At 39.4% G+C, this 16,644-nt stretch overlaps 2 protein-coding genes across 6 annotated transcripts in view; one reads left to right on the plus strand and one right to left on the minus strand.

Moving 5' to 3' along the window:
• The first annotated feature begins 756 nt into the window (after nucleotides 1–756).
• On the plus strand, nucleotides 757–10,870 carry LOC118321125 (AFG3-like protein 1). Of its 2 annotated transcripts, none has more exons than XM_035652323.1 (17): nucleotides 757–984; nucleotides 2,499–2,589; nucleotides 2,723–2,782; nucleotides 2,870–2,973; nucleotides 3,541–3,690; nucleotides 3,803–3,877; nucleotides 4,500–4,624; nucleotides 4,715–4,988; nucleotides 5,096–5,233; nucleotides 5,437–5,590; nucleotides 5,686–5,793; nucleotides 6,970–7,095; nucleotides 7,259–7,369; nucleotides 7,926–8,041; nucleotides 8,172–8,372; nucleotides 8,485–8,679; nucleotides 8,834–10,870. In XM_035652323.1, exons 1-17 carry the CDS (start codon nucleotides 865–867, stop codon nucleotides 9,059–9,061), a joined length of 2,376 nt encoding a protein of 791 aa, XP_035508216.1. In that variant the 5' UTR covers nucleotides 757–864; the 3' UTR covers nucleotides 9,062–10,870. The 2 variants fall into 2 exon arrangements, with proteins under 2 accessions (XP_035508216.1, XP_035508217.1); XM_035652324.1 differs by having other exon boundaries at nucleotides 2,502–2,589.
• Nucleotides 10,871–11,337: 467 nt separating this feature from the next.
• The window catches only part of dbndd1 (dysbindin domain containing 1), a 22,075-nt gene continuing 16,768 nt past the window's right edge, over nucleotides 11,338–16,644 (minus strand). For all 4 annotated transcript variants that reach the window (XM_035652330.1, XM_035652332.1, XM_035652331.1 and 1 more), the window contains exon 6: nucleotides 11,338–12,852. In XM_035652330.1, coding sequence (XP_035508223.1) covers nucleotides 12,698–12,852 — 155 coding nt within the window. In that variant the 3' untranslated portion in view covers nucleotides 11,338–12,697. The remainder of the gene's footprint in view (nucleotides 12,853–16,644) is intronic.

A 16,644-nucleotide genomic window follows, 5' to 3' on the forward strand; every position in this document is an offset into this window, starting at 1 on the left:
GCTGCAGTGTTGTGTTCAAGTCAAGTAAAACTTTCACCTATTCAATGATGAATTGCAATGTTAGGCACCCCATTAGCACAAAAACAGTGTAAAAGTGCCCTTTTTTTCTGGCCATATCTGATCACACTTGCTATCTACACATACTCAGTGACTATGCCATTCCTTGTTTTGGCTAAGCCATTTGACTGTCAGGACAAATGAGTTGTGTTTTTAAACACAGACTGCCTCAGGGGCTCCCTCCCTCACCTGACCTGACCTGACCCCTTTAGGCCCCTGCACTTCTGCCTGGTAGACCCGTTTGGTAATGCATCCATGTACCTGTTTTAAGTTATTGTCAACAAAAGAAGCCCAAAAATGATATTACTCTCCAACAGAAGTACAAATACAGTATAGTCGTAAACATTGCTGCATGAGTACAAACAGGGAGCTCACCAATAATATGTTTGTATCATTGAGTCAACTCTGGAAAAAAAACAACAAAACAAAAACCCAGAATTAAATTCCTAGACAATTTTCTACACCATACACATGCTTTAGCTTTACTTTGAGATTTAAGATCAAAATGAATAAAGAAACAAAATTCATGGCCCCACTCCTATATATTCTTTCCCAGGATGGTGAAGTCATGTCCCGCCCTACTCTGCCTCTGAAGTACCCTGACATTCAACCCTCACCACGCTCACTGCTCATGCCTAAACCTAACCAATCACACCGGTGAGGCAACAAGTCCTAACCAATCAGAGCCAGAGGTGGGCGGGGACATGACTTTGCCACCCTGGGAAAAATGAATCTGGTATAGGCTGCGCGGTGCTTCTTCATGGCCCGGAGACAAGTTCAGAGCCAAGCCGAGAGAAAGCTGACACGATGGGGCTTCTCTCTGTGAGTCTCGGGCCCTTTCGGAACCGGGTTCGGTCGGTCCGGACGTGGAGCCGAGATTTGTCCACCGTTTCAGCTACTTTTCGCCACAGCGGCGCACTCGCGTCGGTACGGTGACATTGTTTTTGTTCTTGTTGTCTGTTGTGCAGACTCACTGCGGTGCTCTCACACTACTTAACGAGTGCAAACTTGTTATTTTACGAAAGCTTCTCGCAGATGTGTTTAACGACGGTGTTTTGCAGGAGTTTGAGTCCGGTTTGCGACTGTTTTTGGGGTCTGTCGTGGGAAAAGAACAGAGTGTTCCTTAGTGCAGCCAGCAGACCCAAAATAACCTCCAAACAAACAAACTGCAGCACTGTTTATGTGTCTCTGCTGTTGTTTGTATCCTCAGGAGACGTCCGTTTGACAATGTCCAGTTTATAAGTCGGTTTTCTCTCTGTTTCATAATGTTTTGTTCGGAGGGGGCGCGTCTCGGTTGGTGGTGTGTTCATTCGGTTGCATTTAGGTCTTAAAATAGGTCAAAGCATGCACATAACTTGTTGGGTAGAAATCAAACTTTTGTGTGCGAGAGTTGGCACCTAAAACTATGTTTGAATGGTAGGCTGCATATCTTAACTTCGGAATAACAAGCGATAGATGTTCACTGGCTGGGATGAGATAACTATCTTCAGTGGACTTACTTTGCCTTGTCATTGCCAGATAAACCATTTGTGAAAATGTAGTTGAGATACTGTGGGTGGCGCATTTTCCATTAGGGGGTGACACTTCCAATTAAAGTATTTATTCTCACATGAAATGTACAAATATTGTAGGATTTCTTTTCTCTCTGGTGAACTTTGCATGGTAAATAGAGCCCAGCTGACACACTGGCAGGCTGATATTAGCAGCACATACTGGGTTAGTATCAATACCAATATTGGTGTGTATGTACACACATATGAGCAGAAACTGGCAGTCAAATATAATATTGTATTGCCAGCATTGTAATGCTTATCTGGCTTATTTTCCTCAATTCAAGTTTAATTTAGTTTTGTTATATGTTTTTATTCATAGATAATAATTAAAAAGAAACTCAGAAAATCACTTTTTTATTTACTGTTATTGGCATATTTGATTAAACTCAACAACATATCTTTACTCAGATATATATTTATGTGTAAACAAAATGTTTGTATGTATGCATGTGAAAAAATATATAACAGCGTCAGATTTTCAATATTCTCAAGTATCAATAATCATATTATCAGTGTCTGTAACCCTTTAATAATAACTTAATCTGTGTTTGTTATGCACAAGTGACAGATATGGTGGTAAACACCATGTGAGCTTTAAAGCAGCTGTTCAGTATCAAGTATAAGTGGGTTATCTGAAACAGTATTGTAATGACTTAATGAAGTTAACTGTTACACAGTCCAGTATCCTTATAGGTCATAATGAGATTTCAGTAATCCTGTAAATAACATTGTTTGGGGAAAAAACATGTAGCAGACAGATTACTCATATTAACATGGAAATTAGTCTGCATGACCCATTCGTAGCTGCAGATGCCATGTTACTGTTGAATCCAGCTCCCTGTTGCTGTATATGTATATTTAACATATTCAACACTACCTTTATTTCAGAAGACATCAATGATCCAAAGGAGATGTGGAGGATTATATCAACACAGTTTCCAACTCGCTCGGTTACATAGCTCAAACAAACCACCAAGAGGTAATGTACCCCCTAATGCTGTTACACTAATGTAACTGAATAAGTGCACAACCTAAATCTTTTTGGGGTCAGTTTGAGCTGTTTGCACTCAATTCTTTTGTTCTGTGTGTTTTTTGCTGTTGAATTGGTTTAGGTTTTGAAAAGTTTTTCCCAAAGAGTGAAGAAAGCACTGGCTCCAATAAGTCAGCTGAAGGTGAGGAGGGTTTGAGTCATCTTCACAAACGGCATTGGTACGTCCTCTTTTCTCAGTTCATCAGAGTGATTTTATGTTGTTCTTTAGATGAAAATACCAACGAGCAAGAATCTCAAAACCCAAATGATGATGAGGACGAAAGACGAAGAGGAGGAAAAAAGGGTGACTCACACTGGTGGACACGCTTTCAGGTAAGGTGTAACTCTTTTATTTAGGTTGTTAATGCATCTCATTAAATGCACTATACAGAAACACCAATGATGTGGAACATATTTTCTAAAATGCTGGAATCTGAGATCTTTGAAAGTAAAATGTAAGCCTAATCTTTTACTTCTTTTACTCATAAGTGCAAGTTAAAGTTCTTCATAATTTAACATCTTTTTGTCACATAAATTAATATTCAGCTCTATAATAATATTCTTATTACATTATTTGTTGATGATACAGTTGTCTTTCCACTGTAAAATGTCGCACACACTACATATCTGGTTCACATTTCTTTCGTCTTGAAATTTAATGAATTCTTATCAAAATTGTTGGTTTGTGTTATGCATTGATGTTAAAAAATTAATATAAGCTTTCAAACGTTGAAATGGACATTTTCCTGAAAACATACTGTTAAAATGGTTCTCCCAGCTGTTCTGGGAGGCAGAATACTGCAGCCACAGGGTGAGAAGAGTGACTTGTTTTTCAGTGACACAGCTTGGCCTTTAATCAGTTGATCTCCTCTCTCCTACAACATTTCTTTTATCTAACAGGATGAATTTCCCTTGGATGAAAAAGTATTTCGGAACCTTGCAATTGGTGCGGCAGGCATGACCTCAGCTTTTTTATACTTTTATTTCCGAGAGACGGGGGTTCAGATCTCCTGGAAGGACTTTGTGCATCACTACTTGAGCAGAGGTTTGGTAAGAGGCAGAGCGTGTTTTGGTTTTGGTGTTGATGTGTGTGTGTGTGTCTCCTTATCTGTGTGTCTCTTTTATCTTATCTCTCAAATTGGTTTTTGTTCTCTCAATACAGGTAGATCACCTGGAGGTTGTCAATAAACAGTATGTCAAAGTGATTCCTGCCCATGGAGTGAACACATCAGAAGTGGTTAGTTGCATGAAAATTCTGTTATGTCCTCTTGGTTTTTTGGTGGTTCAGTCCTAGTTTCTAGTCATGATTTCGTTTTCTGAGTTCATGGTCTCCTAAAAAACTGTTGGCCTGAAAATAAATGAATGCACACACACACATACACACTCATAGATAAGAAGTCTATAGATTAAAGTAAGCCTATGTAACTTTTGCTGAATGGAGATCACCGTGAGTGTGACAAGGGGCAATAACGGAATAATGGTAAGTTCTTCTTCCTCTGTACTTTTAATTGTGATTCACAAATGAGCAAAATCCGTCAAAATCCTGTGCTAGGAAGTGAATTTTGAGTTAATGTAATTTGGTCAAACTACAACGTCCAAGGTCAAGTTGAACCTTGATGCTCAAAAGTACTAAACTTAGCCACCATAAGCTGCTGGTCCGACTAAGTAAGACTCTAGCAGCAAGCGAGTACACTGAAACGAGCAATGGTGCGATTTATTGCATATTTTCATTTGTAAGAAGAATTGATCTCTTTCTTGTTATTTCTTCTTTAAAAAGTATCACAGTCTTGCTTTGAAGTTTAAATAATATAAGCATATGCACTTTATACTGCATCTTTTTTGTTGTCTGTATGTTTCAGAACTATTTGTGGTTCAACATTGGCAGTGTTGACTCATTTGAGCATAACCTGGAGATGGCCCAGCAGGAAATGGGTCAGGAGTCCACAAAGAAAGTACCTGTATTCTACAGCAGTGAAAGCGATGGGTGAGAATTTCACCCAATGAGCACCTGGAACTTTCATATTAAAATGACTTTTATGCGTATAAAATTTATTCATGTCCTCTTTCCCCACAGAACATTTCTTTACAGCATTCTCCCAACCTTAATGCTGGTTGGCTTTTTAATGTTTGCCACGCGGCAGGGACCAATGGCAGGAGGTCGTGGAGGTAGGGGGCGAGGAAACCCCTTCAGCATGAGTGAATCCAAAGCCAAGATAATAAAAGACAACATCAGCGTGCGATTCAAGGACGTTGCAGGCTGTGAGGAGGCCAAACTGGAGATTTTGGAGTTTGTCAACTTCTTGAAGAACCCACGGCAGTACCAGGACCTAGGAGCCAAGATCCCAAAGGTGTGACATATTGTATATCACAAAGGATTGTGACATAGAGTTAGGGGGTGAGGGTGATGGGACAATGTCAATGTGCATTGATCATTAAGTAACTCCTTTGTTTTCAGGGTGCAGTCTTATCGGGTCCACCTGGTACTGGAAAGACGTTGCTAGCTAAGGCCACTGCTGGAGAGGCCAACGTCCCCTTTATCACCGTCAATGGCTCAGAATTCCAGGAAATGTTTGTTGGCGTGGGCCCAGCGAGGGTTAGTACTGAGCTAAATCCCCCTTGAGGAGTCTGGAAGCTGAATGATGGGTCACATGCAGTTCATGCTCATCTGTAACACACAAACACAAAAGTACTTTGGATTGTTGTGTCGAAGCTAGGGATATAAAGGGCAATCTAGCTTTCTTGGCGCTCTGTGTTTGAAGTTATGCTGAATTGTAATTTCTTTTTCTAATATATTAGATAAGAGATATGTTTGCCACAGCTCGAAAAAATGCCCCCTGCATCCTTTTCATCGACGAGATTGATGCAGTGGGCAGGAAGAGAGGCAGAGGGAACTTTGGCAACGAAAGCGAGCAGGAAAACACCCTCAACCAGTTGCTTGTGGAAATGGATGGTATGCATTATATCATTTGTGTTCAGTGTTTTTCTCCCATTCCTGTCGCAATATTTCACAAGATCTTTCTATTCTATTTGTTTTTGTTATCACAGGGTTCAACAGTAGTACTAACGTGGTCGTTTTAGCTGGCACCAATCGAGCTGATATCCTGGATCCAGCTTTGATGAGGCCTGGTCGTTTTGATCGACATATATACATAGGTAGGTAAAGCACTTGTCTGCCTCTGTCGTATTCTAGCTGTCTCCTCTCCAGCTTTATAATTCCCTGCTGTCATCTAGATGCCTGAGAACTGGTTTCAATTCATGACATTCCTTTTTCACGCACGCACTAAATCTATTTTTCTATATCATCATTTATAACTTGTTGTAAAAGTCGTCTAGTTTGTTTTCAGCATTCCTGCAAATCTATTGTCATTTCTACACTCAATTAAATACAATTGTTTCTTTTTATCATTTGATGTTTGCCATTTGTCGGTTTCCTTAAATAACTGACCTCCTTGCCCTCCTGTCCCTGCATTAAACCACATAAGTGAAGAGTGATCTAATAATTACAAGACCTGGTCAGTAGTCTATGACTGCTCACCAGGCACAATTCAACAAATGCAGTTCAGTGGCATTAATGTGCATGCAGACCCAGATTTAACTTTGTTAGGTTTTTTTTTTTTGCCTGCTTCAGACGCAGGTGCTAAGCTTGACCTCACTGACACTCATCTTGCACTTACTGTATGATTTCGATACAAATTACCTTCAAGCCTATTAGATTTGCTTCTGTTTTTCTTTTGCACCTGCTCACTTCTTATGTCATTAAAAGCGTGTGTTGCACACTGTGCTCTTTTATCTTTGTGGTTAAAATGGTTGATCTTTTTTTGGCTGCCGAGATCTAATTTGCTTTACACCAGCAGTGCTGGACAATGGTGGGCAGGGCAGTTTTTCTCTCTGACAAAGAAAACTGGGTCAGAATGAGAGAGCAGGCTTTCTATAAAAGAAGGATTAAATAACTGGAGGCCAACGTGAGGGATGGGACACACCAATCCTCTCTGTGTTGTTGAGTTTCTCTGTTCCCTTTCCTCTTTCATTTCTGTTGTTACATGTAAACACTGTCGGTCAGATAAAGGTTGCTTAAACAATCACATTACTGATTAATGTTTGATCAGTATTTAGTTAAATAACTTGTCTGTCAGGTTTATAAATGTGACATCCTTGAGAGGTGCAGACAACACTTGTGTTTCCTTTAACAGTTTATAAGTGTGATGATGTTACATCTGCAGCAACTCTTATTTTGATTAAATCTGTTTACCTGTTTATTGTAATTTTGTTCTAAAAAAAGAGTCCTGAAACATAAAACTCAAAATATGTTTGTTTTCTTTTTTTCTACAGGCCCACCAGATATTAAAGGCAGGGCATCTATCTTTAAGGTGCATTTAAGACCTCTGAAGTTGGACTCCAGTATAGAAGTAGAGGCTTTGGCCAGAAAGCTAGCTGCACTAACCCCAGGTTTTACCGGTAAGAACAATAAATATATATTCATGTTTGCGTGTGTGCACACAGCTCCGTCTTTGGATTTATCTAAAAGGATGATACAGTTGGTTTTCTGTATCTGTTGCTGTATTGTTTCTTTATCACACCCCAGTATAACTTGGTTGTTGTGTCTCCTTATGTGCTTTAGGGGCTGATATTGCTAATGTGTGTAATGAGGCCGCTCTAATAGCTGCACGCCACCTCAACCAACATGTCAGCACTAAGCACTTTGAACAGGCAGTGGAGAGAGTTATTGGAGGTGAGTTAACAGCCACATGTATGCATTTAATATTATTATATTATTATTACTCATAGAATGACTACTGAGTATGAGTTATACACCTTATAGAAGTTAGTTAGTAGTAAAAGCAATGGTATTAAAGTGGTTAGACTTTCTATGCATTTCACTAATATAATAATAATATATCTCATTGAGACTTCCTGGAAAGGATTTGATTCAACGGTACTTACAATGTGATTTGACACAATACTCAGATATAAAGTCTTTGGCTCATGCACCAACCCAAAGACTCCATTCCCTCATCTGTATCTACTGTATGCTTGAAGGGCACATCAACCCTGACGGTCAGTGCCCATGATGGAAGACACTGGCTAAGATCAGGAGTTGATGATGTGCTGGCTGCCAACTGCTACTAGTACTTAAAATGCGTTAAATGCAGAGGAATAGTTTCACTATACACTGTACTGTGTATGATTGTATATGACAAATAAAGTTGATTTTAAAATAACTTACTGCTTGTACAAAACACACACAGTGCAATTTGGTTAGACATTTACATCTTACTTGCTCTCAGGTCTGGAGAAAAAGACTCAGGTACTGCAGCTTCCTGAGAAGACCACTGTGGCGTATCATGAGGCCGGACACGCTGTGGCTGGCTGGTTCCTAGAACACGCAGACCCCCTACTTAAGGTAGTCAGACAACCTCTTTTCTCTATCTATATCTGATATGAATTCTGCAGCGGTTGTGTAATCTTCTTTCACAGTCAATTTAGTATACCAAATTAGATTAGATTAATTAGATTAAATTGCTCTCCCTCAGGTGTCCATTGTTCCCAGAGGTAAAGGTTTGGGTTATGCGCAGTACCTGCCTAAGGAACAGTACCTGTTTACCCGTGAGCAGCTGTTCGACAGAATGTGTATGATGCTGGGGGGTCGAGTGGCTGAGCAGATTTTCTTTCGCCGAATCACCACCGGGGCCCAGGATGACCTCAGGAAAGTCACACAGTCTGCCTACGCACAGGTAATAACCACATCTTTCACAATTAGAGGTCACTTGAGAAGTGAGAAGCAGTTGGTTTGAAGTGAAGCAACACTGTTTATCTTTTGACTTACAGTGTCTCTTCATATTTTAGGTTGTACAGTTTGGAATGAACGAGGCGGTGGGTCAGGTGTCCTTTGACCTCCCTCAGCAGGGTGACATAGTAACTGAGAAACCATACAGTGAAACTACAGCCCAGCTTATAGACCAGGAGGTGCGCTTGCTTATAGATGCTGCCTTCCAGCGAACACTTCAGCTCGTCACCGATAAGAAAGAAATGGTGGAGAAGGTGAGAACTATTTTCACTTTCAAGATAATGATTAGTGTTTTAAGTCTGAAAGAAAATCTGTTCTTGAATTCACCACTTGCATATTAATTAATGATGGAGTTAGCCGTCATCAGTAGACTGCTTGCTGTTGACTATTATTGGTCATGTGTTGCAGGTTGCAAAACGTCTTCTAGAAAAGGAGATTCTAGACAAAGCTGACATGGTGGAGCTGTTGGGAACTCGTCCCTTTCAAGAGAAGTCATCATATGAGGATTTTGTTGACGGGCTAGGGGAATTTGAGGAGGACACCTCTCTACCCGAAGGGCTAAAAGACTGGAACAAGAACAAAGGGGATGAAAAACCCCCACAGAATAGTCAAAAGAAATCAGCCCTTTATCTGTAGGTGGACATGCAACCCCAAGGTAAATGTTCCACTGGATTCAGGCGAAGATTTCTCAAGTGCAGCACCACCTGGACCAGACTGCAGTGTGTCAGCACTCTCGTGAACAGCTACAAAAGGAAGAATGGTGATGTGTTGCTTATGTAATTTGCAATTTGTTATTGTAGTATTTATACTCCAGCGGAAATTCCCAAAAAAAAATCTTGTGATTTTAATGTTAGGGCTGTTTAAAGTCAAGGCTTCTGTGAAGAGGGCAGTGTGTGACTTACATTTCACTGGAGATGCCTTCTACACTTCCAACCACACTCTGATGGAGTCCTACTTAATCTATTGTCTCAGTCAGGAAAGTAACTGAGCTCAAGTTACAAATGAAAAAAATAAAAATTGATTAGTTGACATGTGACATTAGTTAGGAGTGTACTGGTCAGTTACACACTGTGCTAGTATTGTGATGGTATCATATGAATAACATTTTATTCTGAGGCTCATTGCCCTTATACAGCCTTGCTCAATTACAGCATAACGATGCTGATTCTTTAGTCTGTGGTGGAGATTTCCATAAAAGAATGCTTCCAGTCTCAGCCAACAGCACTTTATTATGTTGATAGCTAAATATTTAAAATGTGTTTTCCCTGAGTAGGAAACCAAGTTTCTTCTCTTGTTTCTCGGAATTCAAAGGTACTTTCACTGTACTTTTGTTTTAAATCGTTCTTCAGACAATTTTACAGAGATGTAGTGTGTCAGCTTAAATATATTAATACTTTATCACCCCACCAGTCTTCCAGCAAACTTCAACCTTCCTCGACCTAATTCTCATTAATATATAAGTAAAGGCATCTGTTAGAACTCAGTGTTTGCACATTTTCTTACCAATATTACAAATGTTACTGGATCACATGTACTGTAGGTTGTTTTCTCCTCCTCAGTGCCCCATTGTAATATGAGTAGGCATTGATGTAGACATCCATTACTCTAGCTGGATGCTTACTTACGAACAAGTGAACTGAGTAAGAATCAAATAGAAGCTATCAAATACCACACACTGCTGAAATGTTTGCTCTCAAACAGATTTGTAAGCCTTCACACACGCTACCTCAAAGTCTCTGTATGTATTAACTGCCTTTTTAAAATGACATCCTCTGAACAATTAATTGGTCACAATACCAACACAGTCTGGTTGTTTGTTGATCATATGAAATGACTTGGTGCTTTACTGTAGTTGATGTGGATAACACAAATGAGTGAGGGTTCAACGTATCAACGTAACGTTCCTCCAACATTTATCAACAACAAATTGTTGTTATGTTTGAATGTTTTCCCTAACTGTGAGCTAAGCTAGATACATATTCATGTAGCATTCTCATTTCATGTATTTGAGAACAAACCTCTACTAGAAGGGCTGGTTCGTTACACACTGTTACCATAAATAAATAGTGTCTTCATGGTTAATCCAGTAGCACCTGACATGAGTGACCAGGTTTGATATAAAAATGTACTTGAACTATAATGCCTTGCAGTGTGATCCGTGTGGGCCATTTTTTAAATTTGAATCAGGTTTTCCATTAGATAGCTAAAGAACCTGACCAGTGTGACGACACTGGAACATTTTTGTCAGTTTTGAAATCCAGATTTTCAAAAAAAGTTGTATATAAAGATATTGTGTGTTTTGTGCCTGTTTGAAAATGCACTGTTCTTATTTTTGTTTGATGAATATTTCTTAATACTTGTCAGTGAGGATTATTGATTTTACATTGAGACATCTAAAATGTGAGGCAATTTTGGTATTATTAAAAAAAAATGTATACCCCAGCAGTCTGTATTTGTAGTTACTTGGTTTTACCAGCACATATAATTTCTAAAAATGTTAGAATTAAATTGTTAGTGTCCATTTTTTGTTTATTCCATCATGTCAAATAACACATACAAAAAGCCGTAATTGTAGCTGAAGTATCTGAAGGACATTTCATATACTAGTCAGAGGTTGAGCCTTCCTTTCAGAAATGCATACTTTTTTTAGCCCTAGTTTTCAGTGATAACAGTACGTACAGTGGACACAAAATAAATTCTCAAGCCACTATCACTCTGTTGCTGTAAAGTAATTTCATCAGCTTGTCCCCCCTATTCAGCCGAATGTTTGATACTGCACCAATAAATTTAATATAATGATGACCATAGATTTGTATACAATTGTATAAATATATAGCATCACACTTAAAACGTTTGCTTGCTCGCCACATCGAACAGATTAAGGCTGTTTTTCTGAAGTGGAGTTAATAAATGACACACACACTTTTCTTTTTTCAAGACTTTATTCTTCTATTATCCCAGTGTCACTTTTGATCCATCATATCACAGCACTCAGAATTATTGGCACTCCTGGTATAGACATGCCAAACATGAGATAAATAAATCAAGTAATCTGCCATAACCTTTGCGTAGAAAGATGTGAAATATTGCATCCTAAGTTAAATTCATCTTTTAAAAGATGATTATAAAATTGTTGGCACTTTGTTGTATTTTTGGCATTCATGCAAAGCTTATTGAAGTCCACCTGACTGTGGTGCAATTCTCTGTTCATTGCTAACTGCTTCAAGTATTCCCCAACAAGTAGGCTAATGCATCTCTGTTAATGGAATCTGACCACCAACTTTAAAGAACCAGCTCGAATTACCTTAGCAGCAGCGATTCTGGCAGCCATCATTTAAAAAAATGATAATTGGAAAACATTTATTGAAACAAATCTTTAACAAAAGTATTAATGTATGGAAAAGTGTTTCGAGTGTTTCGCATGTAGCTTGCTACTTGGTTTGTTTATCTTTCATGTAATCTGCACCAAATGCCAATAATTCTGGGGGGCACCGTAAATACAGTGAGAGAAATGCAAAATTTTCATTTTCAGTCAATTATAATAACAACAAACATTCTTCATTAAGATGGAGAAGGTGTGATGGATTTGAAGAGTGTGGCCTTACTTTCGTCCACTTTCACTGATTAAGTTGCCTTAATTGCAGGCAACAGAAAAAAAAAACCCTGTCACATTTTCAAGCCAACACATTAAGCCTCAGCGTAATATTTTATTTTGAACAGCTCTATGAACAGAATTATGTTTCAAATAACATCCTTGTAATTCAATGTGAATCCCAGTGTCTGGACTTCACACAGAAACTCTGGCCACATGCTGTGGACACAATTTAGGAACGAATCTCGCTGTCCAGGCTGTTCCCCGCCCTGAGAGGCTGTAAGGATGGAGGTGCTGTTATTATTCTGCTGATCTCATACCCTGTCTGTCATTCAAAAACAAAGCCTAAAATCATCTGGCAGCCCAGAGTGCATAAAAGAACCTCTTGCAGGAAAAACACAATGATTGTGTGTGTTTGTGTGTGTGAGAGAAAAAGAGAGAGGAGAGGGAAAGAGAAGGAGAGTGTGTGTATTGCACATCTCCACATCTTTAGTTAGAGCACAGAGCATGTTGTCCAGAGTTCAACCTGAACTCGTCTGTTCAGCACCATGAAACGTTATGTGAGTGCACAGTGGCAGGTGGGGGGGGCCTCTTGGTCCTTGTTGTGTTCCCGCTCTGGCTCTGTCTGCCTGCCTCTGGGTTTTCTATCTCTCTGTCGTCCGGCTGTTTCACATCAGATATCATGGCTGCTTCGGTCTCTCCAGCTTCATTAAAGGCTCCGGGGTGTCCGAGTCACTGTGGTGCTTTCTCTCTCGTGGGGGCTCAACTTTGCTGCAGCGTGTCCACGAGGGAGAGCGCATGTACCCACCTCTGGGCAGCACAGGCTGGTGGGAACCTGGGAATCAAACACAAAATGACTTGTTACAAACAGGAATCCAGTTGGCAGGAAGAAATACAGATGCATATTGAAAACATGACACAAGGAAATTGCTCTGCACACCTGTCATATTTTGCTTAACTTAAGCTTGAAAATACAATTGTCTTATTGTTTACTGACATCTATACATACTTCTACACCTGCTTTAAGCATTTTTCTTGAGCTGTTCTGTTGAAATGCAAAAGAGGCCTTGCAAGATACAGTTACAGCCATTAAAATACTTTAGTATTAGCTTCACACTCAGATACATACCAGCCATTTCTAGACAGGTCACAGATTGTTGTTCATTCAAGATTACTGGGAGCACACAGATTACATTTTTAGGTATTCTTAAATGTAAAAGATAGGCTTAGATAGGGTAAAAGACTGTTACCCCATCTAACTGTTATCTACCATTTTTAGCTGCTTTCTTTTTGTATAAACTAGTAAATATTAAAAAAAAAAACATAAATAATCTGCAACTCACCTCATCTTATACCAACTTTTTCAATATTTTTTATATTAGCCATGCAAAGATTATTTTTTCCAATTCCATTTTACACCACTTGGTGGAGATATCCAGCCTACCATTAGGACAACAAAAGCAACACAGTAAATACCACTCACACTGCCCATATCGGTCTAATGTTAGGTCTCTTAAGTGAAGGTCATACTCAGTACCTGGTTTATATATTTCCCTAAAGCCACATCCATACCCTCACACACATTAGAGACTGAGAGACAGAGAGAGAAAGAAACAGGGAGGCGGAAAAGACATATTGATCTCAGAAGATTGATGGCGTCTCCACTGGATTTTAATGAGAAGGACAACAACCTCCTCAGCAGGATGAAGGAGTGTGCTGCAGGAAGCGTCATGAACACCTGCTGATGACTGCGTGTTGTGTTTAGACAGTTATATAAGTATGTGTGTGCCATGTGCACACACTGTTTAATGTGTAAGGGTCTGTGAGGCATGTCATTTTTCCAGTCTTTGTGTGTATTATACAGATTTCTGTTGTTGTTGTTCCTGTTTTTGTCCTCTCTAATTAAAAGACAGAAAGGAAAACAACTGAAGAACACACAGAAAGGAATGTTTGGACAGCTGAGAGGTAAAATGATTACATACCTCCCTACAACATACATAGCTGTTCCACTTTTTCTCACTCTTGTTCTCTTAATGTCACTCATAGAGTAGCCTGAGCTATGGGAACATGTACTGTATTCCTTCTGTGCTGCTGGCTAGCAGCCATTCTTCAGTCAGCATGTTGTGGCACTTTCTCTCTCCTACAGAAAACCTGTGAACGCACAGGGAAAACAACCTCTGCGGATCACCAAATTTGTGTATGTATGTGTTTGTACATGAACACATGTGCATAACTTGTGACAATGCCCATCTCATGACACCCAACAACTAATTCCTGCACTGCTCAATCAGTGTGTGTGACCTGGGAAAGTATTTTGCTGATAAAAAGATAATAATCTTTATTGTCTTTAAAAGCCAGGAGTGACCCCAAAAGGCAGTGAGGTGAACTGGAGTCTGACCTTTTACATTCAAAGGAGCTTCTACAGAGGGTCTATAAAATGTGCTCTCATGCTTCTAAAGGATAAATCGCCACTGAATGACACAAGACAAAAAGCTGCTGCTGCACTGCTTATCTATGGGCTGAAACTTTACAACATGCTTCACTTCTGCATCCCAAGCAGTGACATCACTGCAGGTGATTTATATCCAATTGCAGATTGTAAAGAAAACTACTAACTTTTGGAAACAACAATTCAACAGGCTGCAACTTAATTACTGATATATTTTTGCTTGCGTCCATTATAGAGTTGTATTTCCGGTGAGATATTTTTGTCCTCTACTGCACCCTACATAGACTGTCAGAGAGGTAGAATGATACACGATGTGCTGTGTAGTAAATAAACTATGATTGATCGAGGAATTTCTGTTTCTGTTCCCTATTTTCTGCATCACTTCATCCCTTTACAAGTCTACCGAAGAAGTCCCCGGCCAAATCCTTAAATCAAATACCAGCTCTAAAAAAAAAATCAACCAGACAGAAACACAATAGGTTATAGTCTGTAAATGACAAAGGAGGCCAAAGCTATGCCTGTGGTAGTTTTCCACAGATGTAGGTAAATGTTATGGTTCATCAAGTTCATTTGAGAGAAAAACAAAAAGTAAACCTACTGGACAAAGTCAACCTTTTCTGTTTCTGTGCCTCTGGAGCTGCCCTAGAAAGAGACGTTTGATGAAACAGTAATTACTGCATGTTCTTGGCTCTCTGGATTTTAGCTATGAAGTACAACTGATCACTAGTTTTGGATGAACTTCCATGTAGCTCAAAGTGAAAGAGAGAAACATGGGAATGGATAATTGGAAAATTAGAAAAAGAAAGACAGCAGTGTAAACAAAACAAACAAGACATGAGCATCTATAAATAATTCGCCAGTATAGTTACTCAGATTATGATAACTGTTTAAATGGCTTTGAAGGTCTGCTTGTTTCCAGCAGAGAACATTGAATTATTCAGGGGCCTACATTTAGCATGAACCCACTCACCCATCTTCACCCTCTCCTCTCATCTCTTCCTCTCTCCTTTAACCTCTACCTCAACTCCTACATGGCCACCACACACTCAGCAGATTCCCATAGAGTCTAATGCCCACACAGCACAGCTCAATACCACCCGATTTGCAATGCAAACTTTGACACAAACTAATCCAATTACAATACTTCTCTATTTCTCCCCCACCCTGTTCTCCATGATGACTTTATGGATGAATAAACCATTGACTGTATGGAATAAACGTACTTGCCTTCCATTATACTGCCTTTGTCACAATCCTGTTTGCCATATCTTACTATTACAGTTTTAGCAGGGTTGTTCAAGACTTATCAAAAACTGTCTTGCATGAAACTACAGGGCTGAGTAATGAGGGAGGTTTTAGGGAATCCAGACGAAACAGGACAGCTGGTCCAGCTGCAGATTTGTGCAGTAAGTCACTATTTGGATTAATCCTTTCCCACACAAACACAAACACACACACCACACACACACACACACACACACAAAACCTTCACCATTGTCTGCAGCATAACATATGCACGTGACAATAGAATATCTTTGTTTATGTGTCAAATACAGAATTGCTCTCTTATATTATTTAATATACTGTTGCATAATGAATAAAAATGACAGTGATTGACTGATTTTTCAAGCGACAAAATGGCCAGATGTGGCAGGGCAACTACACTGTATGGTGAAAAACAAATGAGCAAATCAGGCATTAGCATCCTCTTGTAAATCCTGCACAATATATCTGATTTTTTGTTATTTTTTATTTTTATTTATTTTTTACAAATTCATCGTTTTGTAGATGATCATGTTCTGATCATTTGCCTGCAGACTCTCAAAATCATCTAGAGCAGTCTTAGTAGCTGCATCTATCTGGGATGGTGATCCTTCCTTTGTACAAGCAAGAGAGATTGGGAATGAAGGACGAAGACAAGCTAAGAGACGGGGGGTGAAGGAAAGTAGGACTGTGTCTGAGACAAAAACAGCTCACAGGTAGAGGAAGCAAGACATTTTTGGAAGCAAGTTTAAGAAAAGCACTGCACAAAACGATACATCTTGTGTTGAAAGGTTAAAGACTTTCAACAAGGGAGAAATGTTTTCTGCATTTTCAGATGGCCGATTTATTTTTATTCATCACTGATGCAGATAAAAATACAAGAGTGAATGACACACAGTGCTAATTGTGAGGTTG

This window comes from Morone saxatilis, unplaced genomic scaffold, assembly GCF_004916995.1.
Source record: "Morone saxatilis isolate NCDOM2014 unplaced genomic scaffold, NCSU_SB_2.0 Contig11, whole genome shotgun sequence".
In the NCBI taxonomy this organism is placed as follows: Eukaryota; Metazoa; Chordata; class Actinopteri; family Moronidae; genus Morone; species Morone saxatilis.

Bases quoted from the DNA above. Each gene is read 5' to 3' on its own strand.
- LOC118321125 (XM_035652323.1), top strand. From the start codon at position 865: ATGGGGCTTCTCTCTGTGAGTCTCGGGCCCTTTCGGAACCGGGTTCGG. The intron at 2,590-2,722 runs GTAATGTACCCC...GAATTGGTTTAG, and splicing joins CTCAAACAAACCACCAAGAG to GTTTTGAAAAGTTTTTCCCA. The intron at 3,691-3,802 runs GTAAGAGGCAGA...CTCTCAATACAG, and splicing joins ACTACTTGAGCAGAGGTTTG to GTAGATCACCTGGAGGTTGT.